Raw genomic sequence first — 23076 nt, forward strand, 5'->3', positions numbered from 1 at the left:
TCCCCACCCACGGGAACCCTGTCCCTGATATTACCCCCACCCACTGGAGCCCTGTCCCTGATATTACCCCCACCCACTGGAACCCTGTCCCTGATATTGCCCCCACCCACGGGAGCCCTGTCCCTGATATTACCCCCACCCACTGGAACCCTATCCCTGATATTACCCCCACCCACGGGAACCCTGTCCCTGATATTAACCCCCCCACCCCACTGGAACCCTGTCCCTGATATTACCCACCCCACCCCCACGGGAACCCTGTCCCTGATATTACCACCCCCCACCCCCACGGGAACCCTGTCCCTGATACAGGTAAGCCTAATCAGTTGTCCAAACAAAATACTCCCCACCCGTCGGGTTTGGATAATTGGGTTTGTTCTGTACCCATTAACTTCAGCTTTGACAATGTTGATATAAAATCTAGAATGGAATTGAAAGTATTGGCCGTGATGACCATGAAACTGCCATCAGTTGTCATAATCACGTATCTTGGCTCACTAGTGTCTATTTGAGAAGGAAATCTGCCATCCGTTCACCATCTGGCTGACCTATGCTTCCAGAATAAAAGCCAGGTGGTCTAGTTCAAGGGCAACAAATGCTGATCTTTGCTAATACTGCCCACGTCCCCCAAAACAAAAAAAACCTCAGTATATATTTCAAATAGCTGAGGTATCCCAGCACTGATCCTTGTTGGGCTCCCCTCGTTACACTCTGGTAAGTTGAAGCTGCCTAATCGGGTAGCTGCTGCAGATTTCCATTGTTTCCAGGCCAACATTTCCCCTCCTCCCTCCCACCCCCTTCCCCGCACCCCCACTGCCTTATCTTGTTGCTGATGGGATCTTGCTGTTGCCTGTCTGTCTTTGACAACCTAACACACGACATATTTAACGTGGTCAATTGGTGGTAAAGCACTTTGGTTGAGGTCGAAGGAATGTGACCTTGAGACTGTGATGAGGCACGATAAATTCCCAGTGGGTGAGGATCGGATATGCAGCGTGGGCTTGCTGTCCAAGTTGATGTACGTGGGGTAGAAACTGAGCAAAATTAATGGGAGTTGCAGCAGGTGTGGAGTTGGGGTTGGGAAATCCAGACTAAATGAAAGTCTTTTGCGAAGTTCAAGTGGTTCCACTCCTGAATGAAAGTTAGTATAACTCTGCCACACAAAGGAGACTATTTAGTTAACTTGGAAAGATGATTGTTGAACCTGCTGCAGACTGTTTCACATTTTTCACTGCCTCTAATTCCTTCCACCTTTACTTCAGCTCCGAAACCCCGAAACAGCCAAATTAACGCGAGCACATGTGTATCGGATGAAGATGACAAAGACTTTGTACGTGTGAAAAAATCCAAAAATAAACCTGCCTCAATGTTAGTCCAGCCACAACTCCAGCCGAGGTAAGTACCTATGGAGGGTGATACCCATTTTCATCACTAGGCCAAGGTTCTTGAGGCTTGTCGAACCACCCTTGGTCAATGGACTAAAGATAACAATCAGCAAAAGTCTTGGAGTAGGCTCAATCCCAATTGGTTTTAGAACAATTGAAATCTCCCTTTATATACATCTTTCCCATTCACTGTGCATTGAATGTGCCAAGTAACATCGAGGAGCAGGTATTGTTTCTTGGCTTCTTGACCCCTCAAAGACACCCTGTCCTTCCACACTGATATTCTTCCATCTCTCCCTATCTTTCCTGAACATCTCTTTATCTGGGAATATAAAGCACCCAGTTTTGTGATCTCTTTTGTTTTAAACCTGGTCTGTCATTGCTCTAACCACTTGGGTTTCAGTATCTGTAGCTCACTGCCTTTATCTGCTGCTGCCTGTTCGTTCACATGCCTGCCTGCCTCAAAGCCAAATCAAAAAGCAGAATCCCTCATACTCTGTCTCCACATCACAGTTTGCTGTTCCTTATTCCTCTGCTGTTTGTCTCTCTCCTGATTGCCAGTTCAGCTTGGTTTTCCTCTTGCATGGTATCTTCTATTTCCAGTGTGACCCATTCCTGATAGCACCAGCAAGACACATCTCCACAATGTTCATTATATGAATGATTGATTGAACTCGTCTTGGTGGTAGTTCATGTTCATGGTTTCAGTCCCTCAGTCTTTGGTGTAAACTGTGTTTGTGCTCTGTCCTTGTGTGTTTGTGAATTGTCTGTCAGATCCTTCCTGTTTGGAGTGTAATGATGAAACTCATGTGTTCTTCAGGGAATTATTTCCGATCTGGATTGGGAATGTAACCACTCGTATCACTGAAGAAGCATTGCGTAGAATATTTGAAACGTGAGTCACTTAATGAGGTTCCAGAGATGACTGAATCCGTGCGACGCTGGGCTTTATCTCACAGTGGTTCTCAAAGTTTAGTGCTGTTTCCGATCTGTAAATCCAGCCCCCTTGGGATGATAAGATCTTCCCGAAACCGTTCAGTTTAAAGGTGGGAGGGTGCTTTGTGCTGGATTTCAGCTTGAATCGGAGCACTGCCTGCAGCAAAAAGCCCTTGGTCAGCACTGATGAAATGCCGGCTACTGGATGAATGTTGGAACCCCCCGACCTTGACGTGGTGTGGGTCTTGCAGCATTGGTGAAGGAGTTGCCCTTGATCGGCCTTTCGGTCGTGGCAGAGGCTGGAACATAGATTGGTTAGAAGGAGATGAGCAAAAACGATGTCAGCATCCTAGAAAATATAATGGTTTCCTGAGTTTGGACCTCGGGAGATTGCAATGTTGGCTGTTATGTCACTGATGCCGAGCCCTAGTTCAATGCTCTAAAGATGCTGGTATTAGGAATTCTGACTATGAAACTATTTTCAACAATCCTGACAAATCATGTTTTGATTCACTGATGTTCTTCAAAGAGAAAAATCTGCTGTCCTTCCCTGATAGAATCATAGAACATAGAAAAATACAGCGCAGTACAGGCCCTTTGGCCCTCGATGTTGCGCCGATCCAAGCCCACCTAACCTACACCAGCCCACTTTCCTCCATATACCTATCCAATGCCTGTTTAAATGCCCCTAAAGAGGGAGAGTCCACCACCTGCTACTGGCAGGGCATTCCATGAACTCACAACCAGCTGAGTAAAGAATCCACCCCTAACATCTGTCCTATACCTACCACCCCTTAATTTAAAGCTATGCCCCCTCGTAATAGCTGACTCCATACGTGGAAAAAGGTTCTCATGGTCAACCCTGTCTAAACCCCTAATCATCTTGTACACCTCTATCAAGTCACCCCTAAACCTTCTTTTCTCCAATGAGAACAGCCCCAAGTGCCTCAGCCTTTCCTCATACGATCTTCCTACCATACCAGGCAACATCCTGGTAAACCTCCTCTGCACCCGTTCCAGTGCCTCCACATCCTTCCTATAGGATGGCGACCAAAACTGCACACAATACTCCAGATACGGCCGCACCAGAGTCTTATACAACTGCAACATGACCTCAGGACTCCGGAACTCAATTCCTCTACCAATAAAGGCCAGTATACCATATGCCTTCTTCACAGCACTATTTACCTGGGTGGCAACTTTCAGAGATCTGTGTACATGGACACCAAGATCCCTCTGCTCATCCACACTACCAGTATCCGATCATTAGCCCAGTACTCCATCTTCTTGTTACTCTTACCAAAGTGAATCACTTCACACTTAGTTGCATTGAACTCCATTTGCCACCTTTCTGCCCAGCTCTGCAGCTTATCTATATCCCGCTGTAACCTGCCACATCCTTCCTCACTGTCAACAACTCCACCGACTTTCGTATCATCCGCAAACTTGCTCACCCAACCTTCTAGCCCCTCCTCCAGGTCATTTATAAAAATGCCAAACAGCAATGGTCCCAAAACAGATCCTTGCGGAACACCGCTAGTAACTGCATAGAATCCCTGCTGTGTGGAAGCAAGTCAGTTGGTCCATCAAGTCCACACTAATCCTCTGAAGAGCATCCCATCCCTCCCCAAATCCCTTTCATGGCTAAACCACCTAGCCTGCACATCCCTGAACACTATGGGCAATTTAACATGGCCGATCCACCCTAACCTGCACGTCTTTGGATTGTGGGAGGAAACCAGACCACCCAAAGGAAATCCACACAGACACCGGGAGAACGTACAGTTATCAGAGGCTGGAATTGAACCCAGGTCCCTGGCGCTATGAGGTGGCAGTGCTAACCACTGAGCCACCGTGCCACCCTTGTGATAACACCAATTGGCCATCACTTGTCTGTGATCTGGCCTGGATGTGACTCTTGACCCACAGCAGCGTGGTTGCCTGTGAACTGCCCTCTGAAATGGCCCAACAACTTGCTCAGGTCATTTAGAGATGTGCAGCATCCTAGCCAGCACAATCCACATCCCACGAATGAGCTTTTTAATTGAAAGCCTTCCATTATTGCTGACTGCTTCTCTCTGATAGAGATGGTGGAGACCTGCCTCCTTTCTCCCCGTTTTTTACCCAAGAGTCACATTTAAAGACCGAGAGAAACCTGAGTTAACGCTGAGTCCAGCTGCTTTTGTTTAGAGCGAGTGTTCAGAGCTCTGAGCATCGACTGACAGACCCTTGGTCTTTCAAGGAGCAGGAGAACTGACGTTTCGGGCAAGAGCCCTAGATCAGGAAGGACTGAGCAAGGCCTCTTGCCTGAAACTTGAATTGCCCTGCTCCCAGGATGCTCTATGACCTGCCTGTGCTTTTCTAGCACCACACTCTCGACTCTGATATCCAGCATCAGCAGTCCTCGCTTTCTCCTGGACGCTTGGTCTTTGCCTATTGTTCGGTTTGTCAGGTCGCTAAGTATTTTGTGCTGAACCTTTGTTTCTGTCTGTTGGCACTGCAGTGTTGGAACCATACACAGCATCCGAATGCTTCAAGATCGCTTTTGTGCCTTCATCAATTACACGACCAAACAGGGAGCGGAGCAAGCCATTACAAAGTTACAGGTACTGGGGGGTGGGCACTCACACTGACAGGCACGAGGCACTGGGGGGTGGGCACTCACACTGACAGGCACGAGGCACTGGGGGGTGGGCACTCACACTGACAGGCACGAGGCACTGGGGGGTGGGCACTCTCTCTGAAAGGAATCGGAGCTGTGGTCCTGACCAGCAGTGGGAGCTGTAGTCCTGGCAGTGGGAGCTGTAGTCCTGGCAATGTCCCGGCCAGCAGTGGGAGCTGTAGTCCTGGCAGTGGGAGCTGTAGTCCTGGCAGTGGGAGCTGTAGTCCTGGCAGTGTCCCGGCCAGCAGTGGGAGCTGTAGTCCTGGCAGTGTCCTGACCAGCAGTGGGAGCTGTAGTCCTGGCAGTGGGAGCTGTAGTCCTGGCAGTGTCCTGACCAGCAGTGGGAGCTGTAGTCCTGGCAGTGGGAGCTGTAGTCCTGGCAGTGTCCCGGCCAGCAGTGGGAGCTGTAGTCCTGGCAGTGGGAGCTGTAGTCCTGGCAGTGTCCCGGCCAGCAGTGGGAGCTGTAGTCCTGGCAGTGGGAGCTGTAGTCCTGGCAGTGTCCCGGCCAGCAGTGGGAGCTGTAGTCCTGGCAGTGGGAGCTGTAGTCCTGGCAGTGTCCTGACCAGCAGTGGGAGCTGTAGTCCTGTTACAATGACCTGGGCTGTTCCCACTGCCTGGCTGGCTGGCTGGTCACGTACTGCATGAGTCAGTGACTTCACTCCAATTATAGTACTGACTGCTGCACTGTTTAGTGTGTACTCTGCTCATAGCGAGTCTCTGGCTTCGCTTTCATTCTGAGGTGTGTGGATATGGAGTCAGGCATGAGATGTATTAGCACGGATGGAGGATGGGCTATGCTGGGACAAAGAGGGCATTTTCAGGAGGGCGTCCTGTAACGTGTGGAATGCTGCAGGGTTCCGAGTTGGAGCCACGTTTTGTTTCCGTATATATTAATGACCTGGATGAGGAAAGGCAATATATTTGGAGCCAAATTTATGGATGACATGAAAATAGGTGGGAACCAAGGTGTTGAGGATGATAAAAAGGGAGGCAGATAGGAGACATAAACGGGCAAAAACCTGGCATGTGGAATATATTGTGGGGAAGGGTGAGGTTATGCGATGTGACAGGAAGATTACTGAACTTGTAAACGGGGAAAGACTGCGAACAACAAAACAGAGGGATTTGGGTGTTCTTGACTATGAATGATGAGATGCTAGTATCCTAGCTCAGTGGGTAATAGGGAAGGAAATGCCTGATTCCCTTTATTTCAAAGGGAATGGAATCTAAATGGTTTTACTCAAACTATATAAGGCCACACTTGGGACAATTCTGGGTCCCTTCTTTCAGGGAAGATAGACCAGCATTGGAGGCAGTCCACAGAAGGTTCATCAGGCTAATGCCAAATATGGAGGGACTGTCTTATGAGGAGAGGTTGAGTCGGTTGGACCTGTCCACATTGGAGTTGAGGAGAATGAGAGCTAACCTCATTAAAACAGTCTTAGGGGGCATGACAAAGTGGACTCTTGTGGAAGAGTCTAGAATCCAAGGGCATAATTTCAGAGTATGGTCGCACATTTAAGACAGAGAAATGGAAGCATTTCTTCTGAGGGTTATGAATCTGTGGAATTCTTGATGACCGAGCGCTGCTGAGGTTGGGTTGTTTAGTATATTTCAGGCTGAGGTAGACAGGTTTGTAACCAGTAAGGGAATCAAGGGTTATGGGAAAAGGCAGGATAGTGGGACTGAGGATTATCAGATCAACCATGATCTCATTAATTGGTGGAGCCGCGACTCGATGGGCTGAATGGTCTAATTCTATTCCTGCCTTATGGAAAGCTCCGGGCTATAGAGTTGTTGCCACGTGGTCGTTAACTGCACATTTCCCAGTCTCTCGAATGGTCCCAGTGATACTCAGGGCAGCTAGCTCCATGCAGAAAGGAGTGGGTAGACAAGAGGAAGAGGTTGGATGAAGGGGGGGGTCAGCCGGAGTCGAGGGGAAAGCTGTAAGGTGGGGAACAGTTTAGCGGGAGATTGTGGGAGGGGTTGACGGGAGGTCGGGGACGGTTTAGCAGAGGCGAGATACTGGTCGAGGGATTAGTAAGGACAGGGTACCAGAGGTGAGTGGGATAATGGATTATAGGAGTGGGAGATGAGTGGCTGGGAGGAGTAGATGTGAAATAAGGGAGCAGAGTGAGATTGACTAGCATCAAGGGGATGGTGGAGGGGTTAGCGAGGGTGGGAACTAGAGTTGGCTGGTGAAGAGGGGCTCGGGAAGGGTTCACTGTAGTTCTGGTCACTGACTGGAGAAGGGATGTTATTAGACTACAAAGAATGCAGGAAAGATTTACTCGGAAGATTTATGTTATAAGGAGAGGCTGGATAGGCTGGGGCTTTTTTCCTTTGAGCATAGCAGCCTGCTGGGTCACCTTCGAGAGGTCCATAAAATCAGGAGAGGCATAGATCAGGTAGAAAACCGACAGCTTGTCCCAGTAATAGGGGAGTCTAAAACTAGAGGGCACAGGTTTACGGTGAGATGGGAAAAATAAAGAAGGGTGCGGAGAGGCAATTCTTTTCACACCGTGTGTGTCTGGAGCAGGCTGTCAGAGGGGGTGGTGGAAGTGAGTACACTGTCATTATTTGAGAAGCATTTGGACAGATGCATGGATAGGATAGGTACAGAGAGATATGGACCAAACACAGGCAAATGGAGTTCGTTTAATTCTGAAAACTGGACGGCATGGACAAGTTGGGCTGAAGGGCCTGCTGTAGACCTCTCTGACTGAGTGGGAGATGAGGAGGTCGGTGAGAGTTGCAGCAGGTGGTTAAGGGAGGTTAGGTGCTCGTAACCTGTTCATGATTCATGGCTGACAGATAACTAGTCAGTCTCCCCTTTATTCTGAGCACTGACTCGAGGACATGTGGGAACTTGGAGACCAGCAGGTCGATGTGGTACTGACTGCCAGGGTTGGTGGAGAGGACTCTGGAAACCAGAGGACAGCTGGACAGGGAGGGAGGGCAAAGGGAGATGGGAATGTCAGGAAAGGCTGGAGGAAGAGAGGAATGCCCTTTCTGTGATGTGCAAGAGAACAAAAATGCTTGGAGGATAGATAGCTGCTTGATTTCAAGTCAGCGAACGTAGCTGGTGAGTGTCGAGGGATGAATGGCACAGAGACAGGGGACAGCAAAAGGGGAGAGGAGGGCACCCCCCACCCAGAGGATTCTGTTCCAAGAGGGACTATAGAGATATTGAGGGATAAAATCCTTGGGGTGAATTCAGCTGCGATACTCCAGCTGAGGTATGGAGAATTGAATCGTCGTCAGTAGAGAATGAGGAATTAGAACATAGAACAGTACAGCGCAGAACAGGCCCTCAATGTTGCGCCGACCTGTGAACTATTCTCAGCTTGTCCCCCTACACTATCCCAAAATCATCCATGTGCTTGTCTAAGGATTGTTTAAATCTCCCTAATGTGGCTGAGTTGACTACATTGGCAGGTAGGGCATTCCACGCCCTTACCACTCTCTGTGTAAAGAACCAGCCTCTGATATCTGTCTTAAATCTATCACCCCTCAATATGTAGTTCTGTCCCCTCATACACGCTGACATCCTCATCCTAGGAAAAAGACTCTCACTGTCTACCCTATCTAATCCTCTGATCATCTTGTATGTCTCTATCAAATCCCCTCCTAGCCTCCTTCTTTCCAATGAGAACAGACCCAAGTCTCTCAGCCTTTCCTCATAAGACCTTCCCTCCAGACCAGGCAACATCCTGGTAAACCTCCTCTGCACCTTTTCCAATGCTTCCACATCCTTCCCGAAATATGGGGACCAGAACTGTACACAATATTCCAAGTGCGGCCGCACTAGCGTTTTGTATAATTGCAGCATCCCTCTGCATACCCACACTACCAAAAATCTTTCCATTGACCCAGTACTCTGCCTTCCTGTTATTTTTCCCCAGAGTGAATCACCTCACATTTAGTTGCATTGAACTCCATTTGCCACCTGTCAACCCAATTCTGCAGTTTATGCAAGTCCCCCTGCAACATTCTCCCACACTGTCCACTACTCCACCGACTTTAGTGTCACCTGTAAATTTACTAACCCACCCACCTATGCCTGTGTCTAAGTCATTTATAAAAATGACAAACAGCAGTGGTCCCAAAACAGATCCTTGTTGCACACCACTAGTAACCGGACTCCAGGCTAAATATTTTCCATCAAGCACCACTCGCTGCCTTCTTTCAGAAAGCGAATTTCTAATCCAAACTGCTAAATCACCCTCAATCCCATGCCTCTGCATTTTCTCCAACAACCTACCATGTGGAACCTTATGAACAGCTTTACTGGAGTCCACATACACCACGTCAACTGCCCCACCCTCATCTCCATGCTTGGTCACCTTCTCAAAAAACTCAGGTTTGTGAGACATGACCTGCCCTTGACGAAACCATGTTGACGATCTGAAACCAAATTGTTGCTTGCTGGATTGTTATAAATCTTCTCTCATATAATCCTTTCCAAAACTTTTCCTCCAATAGATGTAAGGCCGACTGGTCTATAATTACCTGGGTCATCTCTAGAGTCATAGAACAAGGGCACAACATTTGCAATCCTCCAGTCCTCTGGGAATAAACCTGTAGACAATGACGACTTAAATATTAAAGCCAAAGGCCCTGCTATCTCCTCACTAGCTTGCCAGAGAATCCTCGGATAAATCCCATCCAGTCCAGAGGACTTGTCTACTTTCACTCCTTCTAAAATTGATATCATCTCTTCCTTACTAACCTCGATCCTTTCTCGTCTAATATGTCACATCTCATTCTCCTCCTCTACAAGATTCTTCTTTTCCTGAGTGAAAACCGATGAGAAATATTCATTTAGCACATCTCCAATGTCCACAGGATCCACACACAACTTCCCACTTCTGTCTTTGACTGGCCCTATTCCTATCCTAGTCATCCTTTTATTCCTCACATACCTATAGAAAGCTTTAGAGTTTTCCTTTATTCTATCTACTAAAGACTGCTCATGTCCTCTCTTTGCTTTTGTTAACACTCTCTTTATATCCTTCCTAGCTGATCTGTAACTCTCCATCGCCTCATCTGAACCATCTTGTCTCATCGTCACATAAACCTCCTCCTTCTGCTTAACAAGAGATGCAATTTCTGTAGTAAACCACAGTTCTTACCTTATCACTTCCTCCCTGCCTGACAGGGACATACCTATCAAGGACACGCAATATCTGTTCCTTAAACCAGCTCCGTATTTCAATTGGCTACATTTTGCTACCCCACTCTATGCATCCTAATTCTTGCCTAATCATATAACCCCATCGACAACTCTTGCCCTGTGACATGGCGCTACCCCTTCCCAGCAACCCCCCCACCCGCCACTAACTGATCTCTCACTCCCACCTCCAACAGGGAGAAGGTGAAAATCCCACCCACCCTTGAGTGCCATTTCTGGAGGAATGTTGGCTGTGTCTATGGGGACAAGTGTCGCTTCCGGCACATTCCGCAGCACAAAGGCGTGGATACCAAGGTCACGCAGAGTTATGGAATTGCACTGGATCTCATAGGAATTAGTGAGGCCAGGGAGGTCATGAGACTGAGCTGGTGCACTTAAGCAGGACTTGAAATGCTCAGTAAAGTTCACACCATCTCCCTGCCTGGTTGTGTTGCTTGGCTGATGACTGTCCCTCCTTTCCGCAGGGTACTGAACTGGAAGGAACCAAGCTGCTGATTCGCCATCCTGACAATATTTACAAAAACCTCGGGGCAGCCAAGGCGGCAGCTCTAGCCACTAAGCCTTCACTTGTGTAAGTAGCGCATGTGCAGCGGGCCTCTGCGACTCCATCAGCTCTTGGTCAGAGGTACACAGGACCTGAAGCCTGCTGCCAGTTCAGTAGCAGTGTTGCTGCCGCTGCTGCTCGCACATCTCTTGTGATTTCCAGTGTATAAAGATTCCCAAACCCCCAGCAATCCTGCATCCTCTTTGTGCTGCCCTCTCCCCTTCCCTTCCCAGCAACCCCCCCCCCCCCCCCCCCGCCACTAACTGATCTCTCACTCCCACCTCCAACAGGGAGAAGGTGAAAATCCCACCCACCCTTGAGTGCCATTTCTGGAGGAATGTCGGCTGTGTCTATGGGGACAAGTGTCGCTTCCGGCACATTCCGCAGCACAAAGGCGTGGATACCAAGGTCACGCAGAATTAAACACTTGACAGATGCACGTTTGTGCTCTAATATTTCAAAGGAAGATGCCAAGCTGCGAAGAGGAGAGGGCATGATGCGCGATAGCCAGCGGCAGTAACGAATGGATCAGTGAACAGAACAATGGGTGATGTGCAACAACGTGCAGTGGATCCCATTTTATAATCGGAGTTCATGAGGGAAACAATAACACCCGCCTGGAGATCCACTACGGAACTCTCTTCACCTGGGTGTCAGAGGAGCTGGTGTTATAAGGAAGGGATTCTCGTGTGAACAAGAGGCATTTCCAGTCTACCTTGTATAAAGAGTGACTGCACGTTACCAAGAAGCGCAGACCAGGAGGTGAGGACTGCGTTGTCGCAGCCAATTCAGTGAACCTCTGCAGTGTGCAAGCACGAATCTGTCCACATCACAAGCATTGAAAGTATCTCCCTCCCCACCTCTGGTAGGAAGTTCTGTGGCCGGGCAGTTCAGACCACCTCCCCTTGGTTAGACCCCCTGTGGTTGGTCTGACTAGGATTCAGTGCTAACCCCACCCTCCCCACGCCAGGCGGAAACGAGATTCTGTGTTTGTTATCTGGAGACGGTGACGCTAACTTCTGTACAGAACGTGGAAGGGCTCTGCAGTTTTAAACTTCCCTCCAGCAGGGTGGGTACCTGGCTTGCACCTTGCAGCTGAATCTCCTCTGCTCGTGGCAAAGAGTCTAATCTCGGCAGCGGACCGCTGAGGGAAGGGAGGGGAGGGTGGAATCCTTACAGTCCTGAGAGCATCACCTTCGTGCACGCGCATGCGCACACGCACTATTGGGCTGTCTGTGGTGGAAATGGAATGAGCTGTGTAATTGGGATGCCCTCTGGAATCTCCTGTCCACACTCCGTGTGTGCTCAAGCTTTGAATCGGAAACTTGTTCCTGGAGCTGTTTGATGTGGCTTGCTCCTGGAGATGGATTCTGCACTGTCGATTCCTGTCTCACCCGGCGCTGCCTCAGTTCCTGTCATCATGTCGCCTTTCTGCAGTTTTTGCTGATTTGATTCCATAAACCATGTTTCGAAATGTGTTTAAAGAGAGAGGGGGTGGTATTCTGATACTACTGTCTGCCCCTCGTTGTGCCATATTGGAGGCAGTGTACTCTGTTTAAATGATGCACCCTGTTATCAGTGATTTGATTTTACCTTTTATAAATTGCACAATGCCTTTATATATATATTTAAGAAAAATCAAGTTTCTATAATCAAGATAAAAATTGATTTGAGATAAATGAGCAGTGCCAGAGACTGCAGATACATCCTTATAAAATCCCAGTCAGATTCTTGTAGACTTTGTCTCTTCATTTCTCAGTCTTGGTTCTGGACAAGTACAGCACCGAGTCTCTCAACATGATGACACATTGCAGCACGGTATCCTGGGGTTGTCTGGGTTGTATAAGTCAACACGAACTTAGTTTGGGAGCTTTCAAAAGGCTCAATTGTTCAACAGGTTTTAGTACAAGTTAGTGAGGACGTTTCTCATGACTGGTTAAATATCGGGGGAAGTTTTTTTTTACTCCGCTTGTTGACTTTATACTGTTTTGTCTGGTTGGTGAGGAGGTTTTGTAAGATGGTATTTGAATGAGAAGGTTTTGGACTTTGTCTCATTACCAATTGATTTTCAAGTAATTTGTGTATTTTTTTCAGCCAGTTATGCCCTTCTCTGCCGCACTTTTCCCTGCCTGCCATCAGCAACTGCCTCTCGGGGTGGGGAGTGGGGGAATGTGTGTGTGCAGGGAGGTGTTGTTCACTGTTATCAATCAATAAGAACTGGGACAGCTGGGGGTTTCAGAGGGGAATGTTAAGTCACTCGGGTCGAAGTGCATATGGTGCAAACATTCATGATAAAACCCTATAGCTGTCACCATGGGGTTCGGGGTGAGCTCGCCGATTGGATGCAAACTTGGCTTGATGGAAGCTGGTGGAGGGTTGTTTTTCAAACTGGAGGCCTGTGACTCCTGGGGTTCCCCAGAGACCGGTGCTGGGTCCACTTTTTAAATTTGCCTTTTAAACAAATGATTTGGGTGAGAATATAGGAGGCATGGTTGGTACGTTTGCGAAAGACACCAAGATTGGTGGCGTAATGGGCAGTGAAGAGGTTATCTAAGATTACATAGAGATCTCGATCAGTTGGGTCAATGGGCTGAGGTGTGGCAGATGGAGTTTAATTTGCATAAATGAGAGGGATTGTGTTTTGGTAAAACAACAAGGGCAGGACTGATGCAATTAATGTTCGGGCCCTGGATAGAGCATAGAACAATACAGCACAGAACAGGCCCTTCGGCCCACGATGTTGTACTGAACATTTGTCCTAGCTTAAGCACCTATCCATGTACCTATCTAATTGCCGCTTAAAGGTCACCAATGATTCTGACTCTGCCCTCCCACAGGCAGCGCATTCCATGCCCGCACCACTCTCTGGGTAAAGAACCTACCCCTGACATCCTCCCCCATACCTTCCACCCTTCACCTTAAATTTATGTTCCATTGTAACACTCTTGTACCCGGGGAAAAAGTCTCTGACTGTCTACTCTTTCTATTCCCCATATCATCTTATAAACCTCTATCAAGTCACCTCTCATCCTTCGCCATTCCAATGAGAAAAGGCCTAGCACTCTCAACCTATCCTCGTACGACCTATTCTCCATTCCAGGAAACATCCTGGTAAATCTCCTGTGCACCCTCTCCAAAGCTTCCACATCTTTCCTAAAGTGAGGTGACCAGAACTGCACATAGTACTCCAAATGTGGCCTTACCAAAGTCCTGTACAGCTGCAACATCACCTCACGACTCTTGAATTCAATCCCTCTGCTAATGAACGCTAATACACCATAGGCCGCCTTACAAACTCTACCCACCTGAGTGGCAACTTTCAAAGAGCTATGAACATAGACCCCAAGATCCCTCTGCTCCTCCACCTTACTACGAACCCTACCGTTAACCCTGTATTCTGCATTTTTATTTGTCCTTCCAAAATGGACAACCTCACACTTGACAGGGTTGAACTCCATCTGCCACTCCTCAGCCCAGCTCTGCATCATATCTAAGTCCCTTTGCAGCCGACAACAGCCCTCCTCACTGTCCACAACTCCACCAATCTTGGTACCGTTTGCATATTTACTGACCCACCCTTCGACTCCCTCTTCCAAGTCATTAATAAAAATTACAAACAGCAGAGGACCCAGAACTGATCCCTGCGGAACTCCACTTGTAACTGGGCTCCAGGCTGAATATTTACCATCTACCATCACTCTCTAACTTCGACCGGTTAGCCAGTTCTCTATCCAATTGGCCAAATTTGCCACTATCACATGCCTCCTGACTTTCCACATAAGCCTACCATGGGGAACCTTATCAAATGCCTTACTAAAATCCATGTACACTACATCCACTGCTCTACCCTCATCCACATGCTTGGTCACCTCCTCAAAGAATTCAATAAGACTTGTAAGGCAAGACTTACCCCTCTCAAATCCGTGCTGGCTGTCCCTAATCAAGCAGTGTCTTTCCAGATACTCATAAATCCTATCCCTCAGTACCCTTTCCATTACTTTGCCTACCACAGAAGTAAGACTAACTGGCCTGTAATTCCCGGGGTTATCCCTATTCCCTTTTTTGAACAGGGGAACAACATTCACCATTCTCCAGTCCCCTGGTACCACCCCCGTTGACAGTGAAGACAAAAAGATCATTGCCAACGGTACTGCAATTTCCTCTCTTGCTTCCCACATAATCCTAGGATATATCCCGTCAGGCCCGGGGGACTTGTCTATCCTCAAGGTGTTCAAAATGTCCAACACATCTTCCTTCCTAACAAGTATCTCCTCTAGCTTACCAGTCCGTTTCACACTCTCCTCTTCAACAATACGGTCCCTCTCATTTGTAAATACTGAAGAAAAGTACTCATTCAAGACCTCTCCTATCTCTTCCGACTCAATACACAGTCTCCCACTACTGTCCTTGATCGGACCTACCCTCATTCTCGTCATTCTCATGTTTCTCACATACGCATAAAAGGCCTTGGGGTTATCCTAGATCCTACCCGCCAAAGATTTTTCATGCCCTCTCTTAGCTCTCCTAATCCCTTTCTTCAGCTCCCTCCTGGCTATCCTGTATCCCTCCAACGCTCTGTCTGAACCTTGTTTCCTCAGCCTTATGTAAGCCTCCTTCTTCCTCTTTACTAGACATTCAACCTCCCTCATCAACCAAGGTTCCCTCACACGACCATCTCGTTCCTGCCTGACAGCTACATACATATCAAGGACACGTCGTATCTGTCCCTTGAAAAAGTTCCACATTTCAGCGACATCCTTCCCTGACAGCCTGTGCTCCCAACTTATGCTCCTCAGATCCTGTCTTGCAGCATGTATTTACCCTTCCCCCCATTGTAAAACCTGCCCTGTTGCATGCACCTATCTCCATAGCCAAGGTGTAAGTCACAGAATTGTGGTCACCATCACCAAAATGCTCACCCACTAACAAGCCCATCACTTGTCCCGGTTCAATACCAAATCCAATATGGCCTCCCCTCTGGTCGGACAATCTACATATGGAGTTAGAAAAGCTTCCTGGACACACTGCACAAACACCGCCCCGTCCAATCTATTTGATTTAAAGAGCTTCCAATCAATATTTGGGAAGTTGAAATCGCCCATGACTACTACCCTGTGGCTTCTGCACCTTTCCAAAAACTATTTCCCAAACTCTTTCTCCACATCTCTGCTGCTATTGGGGGGCCTATAGTAAACACCCAACAAGGTGACTGCTCCTTTCCTATTTCTGACTTCAGCCCATACTGCCTCCAAAGGCAGATCCCCCTCGAACTGCCTTTCTGCAGCCATTATGCCATTTCTAATTAGCAACGCCACCCCCCCCCTCCTTTTTTACCACCCTCCCTAATCTTACTGAAACATCTGTAACTAGGAACCTCCAACAACCATTCCTGTCCCTCTTCTATCCACGTTTCCATGATGGCCACAACGTCGTAGTCCCAGGTACCGATCCACGCCTTAAGTTCACCCACCTTATTTCTGATACTCCTTGCATTGAAGTATACGCACTTGAGCCCATCTCTGTGTCCGCAAGTATTCCCTGTCAGTGCTACCTTCTCCACAGCCTCCCTACATTCTTGGACATCCTGAAAAACAGCTAACCTACTTGCTGGACTACAAGTCCGGATCCCATCCCCCTGCCAAATTGGTTTAAATCCCCACGAAGACCTGCCTCCCAGGATATTGGTGCCCTTCTGGTTCAGGTGCAACCCGTCCTGCTTGTACAGGTCCCACCTTCCCCAGAATGCAGTCCAATTGTCCAAATACCCGAAGCCCTCCCTCCTACACCATCCTTGCAGCCACGTGTTCAACTGCACTCTCTCCCTATTCCTTGGGCTTATGCCCAAAACGTCAAATTTCCTGTTCCTTGGATGCTGCCTAACCTGCTGTGCTTTAACCAGCAACACATTTTCAGCTGTGATCTCCAGCATCTGCAGACCTCATTTTTTTACTCTCTGTCACATGGAACCGGCAACAACCCAGAGATGATGACTCTGTCTGTCCGAGCTTTTAGCTTCCAGCCTAACTCCCTGAGCTCCTGAATTACCTCCCCATCCCTCTTCCTACCTATGTTGTTGGTGACAATGTGCACCACGACTTCTGGCTGCACACCCTCCCCCTTAAGGATTCTGAAGACACGGTCCGAGATGTCTCGGACCCTGGCGCCTGGGAGGCAACAAACCATCCGAGAGTCTCGCTCCTTCTCCACTCAAACATCTTACCTTCCCAGAAGCCTCTGTTGACGACTTCTGGGTCCCCGCTCCTAGTTGGGGAAAAAAAACACAGACTGCGAAAAGAAAAACGTTAATTTAAGCTGGTCTCCGCTTACCTTCCAGCTCCCCTCTTTGTGCACCCGCTGTAGCACTGAGGTTCTGTTGTAGAACAGAAGGACCTAGGGGTTCAGGTATATGATGTTTTGACAGGGTAGACACGTTGGTTAAAGGGCTGGTACACTTGCCTCTATTGCTCAGACCTTTTGAGTATAGGAGTTGGGACATTATGTTGAGGTTGTACAGGATGTTGGTGAGGCCTGTTCTAGAGTACTTGTCTCCGTTTCTGGTCGCCGTGCTATAGGAAGGATATTATTGAGCTGGAGAGAGCTCAACAGATTTATGAGGATGTTGCCACGTACGGAGGGTCTGAGTTATAAAAATATACTGGAAAGGTTCGGATCTTTTTCACTGGAGTGTAGGAGGTTACAGATGTTTATAAAATCATGAGGGGCATAGATATGGTGAATGGCAAGGGTCTTTTCCCTAGGTTGGGGGAGTTCAAAACTAGGGGGCATATTTTAAAGGTGAGAGGTGGAAGATTTAAAAAAGGACAGGAAGGGCAACTTTTTTAATGCAGTGGTTCTTGTATGGAATGAGCTGCCAGACAATGTGGTGGATGCAGGTGCTGTAACAACATTTAAAAACCATTTGGGTAAGTTCATGAATAGGAAAGGTTTGTAGGGATGTGGGTCAAGTACAGGCAAGTGGGACTAGTTTAGTTTGGGAACGTGGTCAGTGCGGACTTGTTGGACCGAAGGGACTGTTTCCTTGCTGGATGACTCTAAGGGATCTGAGAGTTCTTGAGTAAAGTATTAAAATCCATAGTGAGTTTCTCCATGTTGTTTTGCACTCCACTATGCCAGCCTCTTATGTACCTCAGGATAGCAACCTGGACTATGGTGGCAGTGTTGGTTGGACTCCATCCTCGTGAGTTGAAACCTCACGGATTCATGCCCCATCTCCAGAGACTTGAAGCAAGTACTTGACTGACATTTCAATGTTGTGCTGAAGGATTCTGCACTGTCAGGTAAGATGTTAAACTCTGGTCTTATCTTCCCCTTCAGTTACATTTATAAGATCCTTCGGCACTAGTTTGTGTAAGAATAGGGGAACGTTCCCAGCTTCCTGGCCAATGCTATTGCTCAATTTCCATCAATTTACAAAGACACTTTGTGAGGATTGCATGCAATTCGTCAACATGAGTTGGCTGTCATCTTTTGAACGTCTACATTAAGAGTAGGCCATTCGGTCCCTCCTACCTGCTCTGCCATTCAATAAAAAGGTGCCTGACCTGATCTGGCCTCAGCAACCCTTTCCTGGCTGCCCTCTTTCAATCTCCCTTTCAAACAAGAATCTGAAACGTTAAAATATTGTGACGCAGCCACTTTGCTGTAAGGGGAATTGAACTGCGAGGAAAAATAAAATCTTATCTCGGTCTTAAATGTTTTGTTGTTAAACTGTGCCCCCCTACTTCTCGTTTCTCCAGCAAGGGTAGACATCTTTTCAGAGTAAAAAATGAGGTCTGCAGATGCTGGAGATCACAGCTGCAAATGTGTTGCTGGTCAAAGCACAGCAGGTCAGGCAGCATCTCAGGAATAGAGAATTCGACGTTTTGAGCATAAGCCCTTCATCAGGAATAAGAGAGAGAGAGCCAAGCAGGCTAAGATAAAAGGTAGGGAGGAGGGACTAGGGGGAGGGGCGATGGAGGTGGGATAGGTGGAAGGAGGTCAAGGTGAGGGTGATAGGCCGGAGTGGGGTGGGGGCGGAGAGGTCAGGAAGAAGATTGCAGGTTAGGAGGGCGGTGCTGAGTTGAGGGAACCGACTGAGACAAGGTGGGGGGAGGGGAAATGAGGAAACTGGAGAAATCTGAATTCATACCTTGTGGTTGGAGGGTTCCCAGGCGGAAGATGAGGCGCTCCTCCTCCAGCCGTCGTGTAGTTGTGTTCTGCCGGTGGAGGAGTCCAAGGACCTGCATGTCCTCGGTGGAGTGGGAGGGGGAGTAGCGGAGGATCCGGAGGGAGCCATCTCCTTCCTCAGCACCTGCCTAAGGAACCGACTGATCCCACACGGACTCCGAACTACATTCCAACCAACAAAATTTGGACCCAACCAGGACAACCTGTACCTACAACAAATCCGAAGCCTCCAGCAACAGACCTCCCTCCGGATCCTCCGCTACTCCCCCTCCCACTCCACCGAGGACATGCAGGTCCTTGGACTCCTCCACCGGCAGAACACAACAACACGACGGCTGGAGGAGGAGCGCCTCATCTTCCGCCTGGGAACCCTCCAACCACAAGGTATGAATTCAGATTTCTCCAGTTTCCTCATTTCCCCTCCCCCCACCTTGTCTCAGTCGGTTCCCTCAACTCAGCACCGCCCTCCTAACCTGCAATCTTCTTCCTGACCTCTCCGCCCCCACCCCACTCCGGCCTATCACCCTCACCTTGACCTCCTTCCACCTATCCCACCTCCATCGCCCCTCCCCCAAGTCCCTCCTCCCTACCTTTTATCTTAGCCTGCTTGGCTCTCTCTCTCTTATTCCTGATGAAGGGCTTATGCTCGAAACGTCGAATTCTCTATTCCTGAGATGCTGCCTGGCCTGCTGTGCTTTGACCAGCAACACATTTGCAGCAGACATCTTTTCAGAGTTCACTCTGTCCAGTTTCTCAGGATTTTTCAAGATAATTGCTTGTTTTTTTTCTGAACTTCATTAGATACAGGCCTAGGCATTCCTCATAAGGCCACACGTTTATCTCCAAAATCGGTCAGTTAAACCTCCACAAGTTCTAGTGTAGTTCTGTTTTTTTTTTAAAGAAGGTGAACAGCTGTGCAGTGCTGCAGATGCCATCTGCCTTCCATCACCATGGCAGAATTTCCTTGCTTTTTATTCCATTCCACTTGCAACGAACAATCGTGTTGCATTTCCCTTCCAAATTGCTGTACGTGCCACCTAGTATTTTGTGATACATACATGCGGACATCCAGTTCCTCCTGCACTTCAGAATGGTATAATCTCTCCCTTAAATATGCTGCTTTCCTATTCCTGTCAAAGATTTACATTGTCCTGTCACCTGCCACATTTTTATCGACTTGCTGAAGGACTCTAACGAAATTGGAATAGATTCTGTTCTCTTGTGCGACGTTCTCTCTTTTGTTTAGTGTTTCCAGTAAATTGAACAGCATATAATTGATTCTCCCTTCACCCAAGTCATTTGTATAGATTGTAAATAGTCGAGGCCCCAGTACTGTACTCCTTTGGTACCCTACTTGTTACATCTTGCCAACCTGAAAGTGACCCATTTACGTCACCTGTTTACTAATTAATCCAATATCTGTGCTAATGTACCCCCTACTCCAGCTCTTGATTTTAACTACTCTTTGAAACATCTAGTCAAAATCATTCTGCAAACTCAAGTTGGTGTCATCAACAGGTTCCCCTTTCTCCTTGTTGCTTGTTACTTCCTCAAGCACCTCTCGTCACAAACTATCTTCACAACCGTATGGCTCTACACATTTGCATTGATTTCACTAACTGCCATGTTGTAACCTCCTCAAGAGATTCTGGTATTTTCTCAAAGACAGACATTAGGTCAATTGGCCTTTAGCTTGCTGTTTCATGGCAAATTAAGGCAATTTTAGCTGTTTTAACATTGTCTGATCAAGCCCATAAGGACCTAGGGATGTGTCGGCCATGCCCATTCGCTGGTTTTTGTGTCGGTTTAATGTTCCTACTTCCCTTTCCCCTCCTCTTTTAATCTGATTCCTGGGGTGTTATTCTCTGTCGTGAAAAATGGGGGTGAGGTACCTGTTCCATGGATTTATTTCCTATTATTCATTCCCCAGAGAGGGATTCTGGACAGCCGACAGCCAACACCCACTTTGGCTTTATTCCATTTTGACTATCTGTAGAAACACTTTGCTGTTTTTAATGTTCTAATCAGCTTTCTCAAGTACTCTTAATTTCTTGATTTGGAGATGCCGGTGTTGGACTGGGGTGTACAAATTAAAAATCACACAACACCAGGTTATAGTCCAACAGGTTTAATTGGAAACACACTAGCTTTCGGAGTGATGTTCCTTCATCACCTGAGGACAATCACCTGATGAAGGAGCGTCGCTCCGAAAGCTAGTGTGCTTCCAATTAAACCTGTTGGACTATAACTGGTGTTGTGTGATTTTTATCTTAATTTCTCCACCTTAATCATTCTTTGGTTATAACATCTTTTTAAAAATCCTAGCCTGCACTTATCTTGGTGGGTGTGAGCTCGCTCTTTCAACTCCGTGCAGCATTTCACTGCCTGTGCCTCTGGTGTGGGCTCCCTGGTCATTGGGAACAAGCTGTGTTTACCCTGTCTGCTCCTGTTAGAGTTTTGTAGGTTTCTATGAGATCATCCCTCTCAATCTTCTAAATTTCAGTGGATATAATTCTAACCCATCTATAGTGTATGTTGCTCTTTCAAAAATGTTCAATTGATGACAAAGGAGGCAAGAATTTAAAAAATGTGAAACTTTTCATTTGTCTCAGCCACGCGAGACAGAATCACATCTTTTTGTGCAGTAAAAGTGCTGCTTGGTCAGCCATTCCTGGCATGGCATTGCAGCAAGAACATTAACAGTTAATGTAACAGTGTGACACACAAATGCCAGACCATGCCCATCTCCAATAAAAGACAGTCTAACCATTCCCTTGACATTCAATGGTGTTGTCCTGACTGAATCCCTCACTATCAACATCCTGAAGGTTAATATCAATCAGAAACTCAACTGGATTTGCCATATAGATCATGACCATAAGAGTAGGTCAGAGAAGGGTTGGACAACATTGAGCTTCAGGGAGAGGCTGAACAGGCTGGGGCTGTTTTACCTGGAGCATTGGAGGCCGAGGGGTGACCTTATAGAGGTTTACAAAATTATGAGAGGCATCAATAGGATAAATCGGCAAAGTCTTTTCCCTGGGGTCGGGGAGTCCAGAACTAGAGGGCATAGGTTCAGGATGAGAAGGGAAAGATATAAAGGAGACCTAAGGGGCAACTTTTTCACACAAAGGTTGGTACATGTATGGAATGAGCTGCCAGAGGAAGTGGTGGAGGCTGGTACAATTGCAACATTTAAGAGGCATTTGGATGGTATATGAATAGGAAGGGTTTGGAGGGATATGGGCCGGGTGCTGGCAGGTGGGACTAGATTGGGTTGGGATATCTGATCGGCATGGATGGGTGGAGCAAAGGTTCTTTTTCCATGCTGTATGTCTCTATGACTAGGAATTTGCAGTGAGTAACTCACCACGTCACTCCCCAAAACCTGTCCACCATCTCCAAGGCACAGCTCAGGAGTGTGATGGAATAATATCCACTTGCTTGGGTTGGGGGCAGTGCTACCAACCAACCCATTTGATTGACATTGTATCCATTCTCTCTACCACCAAAGCTTAGTAGCAGCAGTGCGCACTATTTACAAGATGTACTGCAAAACTCCACCAAAGATCCTCAGACAGCACCTTCTACAGCAATGACCACTTCCATCTCGAAGGACAAGGTGAGCAGTTACATGGGACCACCGCCCCCTGCCAGTTCCCCTCCAAGCCACTCCCTATCCTGACTTGGACTAATATAATCATTCCTTCAGTGGCACTGAGTCAAAATCCTGGAATTCCCTCCCAATGGACATTGTGGGTTAACCTACAGCACACGGACTGAAGTGGTTCAAGAAGGTGACTCAAGGGGCAACTAGCAGTGGGCAATAAATGTGCCAATTAGAAACTACCTGCTGGTCTGTGAATTAATGGTGACAAACATAGGAGTAGGCTATTGAGCCTGTCCTTCCCTTCAATGCATTCATAACTGCTTGAACACTTCAGTACCTTTTATCAATCCCATACCTGTACACCATCAGTAATCAGAAGTCTCCCAATCTCTACCTGAAACATGCCCAAAGACTGAGCTTTCACAGCACTCTATGGTAGAAAATCCCAAAGGCTTACAATCTTTGAAATAAAAGAAATTCTCTCCTCCAACCTAAATGGGATCTTCCTTATTTTCAAATCATACCCTCTGTTCATGATGCCCCAGCCAAGGGGAAACA

General features: G+C 47.6%; 1 protein-coding gene across 4 annotated transcripts in view; it reads left to right on the forward strand.

Moving 5' to 3' along the window:
• The window catches only part of LOC132821573 (tetratricopeptide repeat protein 31-like), a 60496-nt gene extending 48039 nt beyond the window's left edge, over positions 1 to 12457 (forward strand). For all 4 annotated transcript variants that reach the window (XM_060834269.1, XM_060834483.1, XM_060834350.1 and 1 more), the window contains 5 exons: positions 1263 to 1395; positions 2206 to 2280; positions 4825 to 4927; positions 10642 to 10748; positions 11012 to 12457. In XM_060834269.1, the coding sequence (XP_060690252.1) occupies positions 1263 to 1395; positions 2206 to 2280; positions 4825 to 4927; positions 10642 to 10748; positions 11012 to 11144 (551 nt within the window). In that variant the 3' untranslated portion in view covers positions 11145 to 12457. The remainder of the gene's footprint in view (positions 1 to 1262; positions 1396 to 2205; positions 2281 to 4824; positions 4928 to 10641; positions 10749 to 11011) is intronic.
• Positions 12458 to 23076: the final 10619 nt, after the last annotated feature.

Source organism: Hemiscyllium ocellatum, chromosome 1 (assembly GCF_020745735.1).
Source record: "Hemiscyllium ocellatum isolate sHemOce1 chromosome 1, sHemOce1.pat.X.cur, whole genome shotgun sequence".
NCBI classification, from domain to species: Eukaryota; Metazoa; Chordata; class Chondrichthyes; order Orectolobiformes; family Hemiscylliidae; genus Hemiscyllium; species Hemiscyllium ocellatum.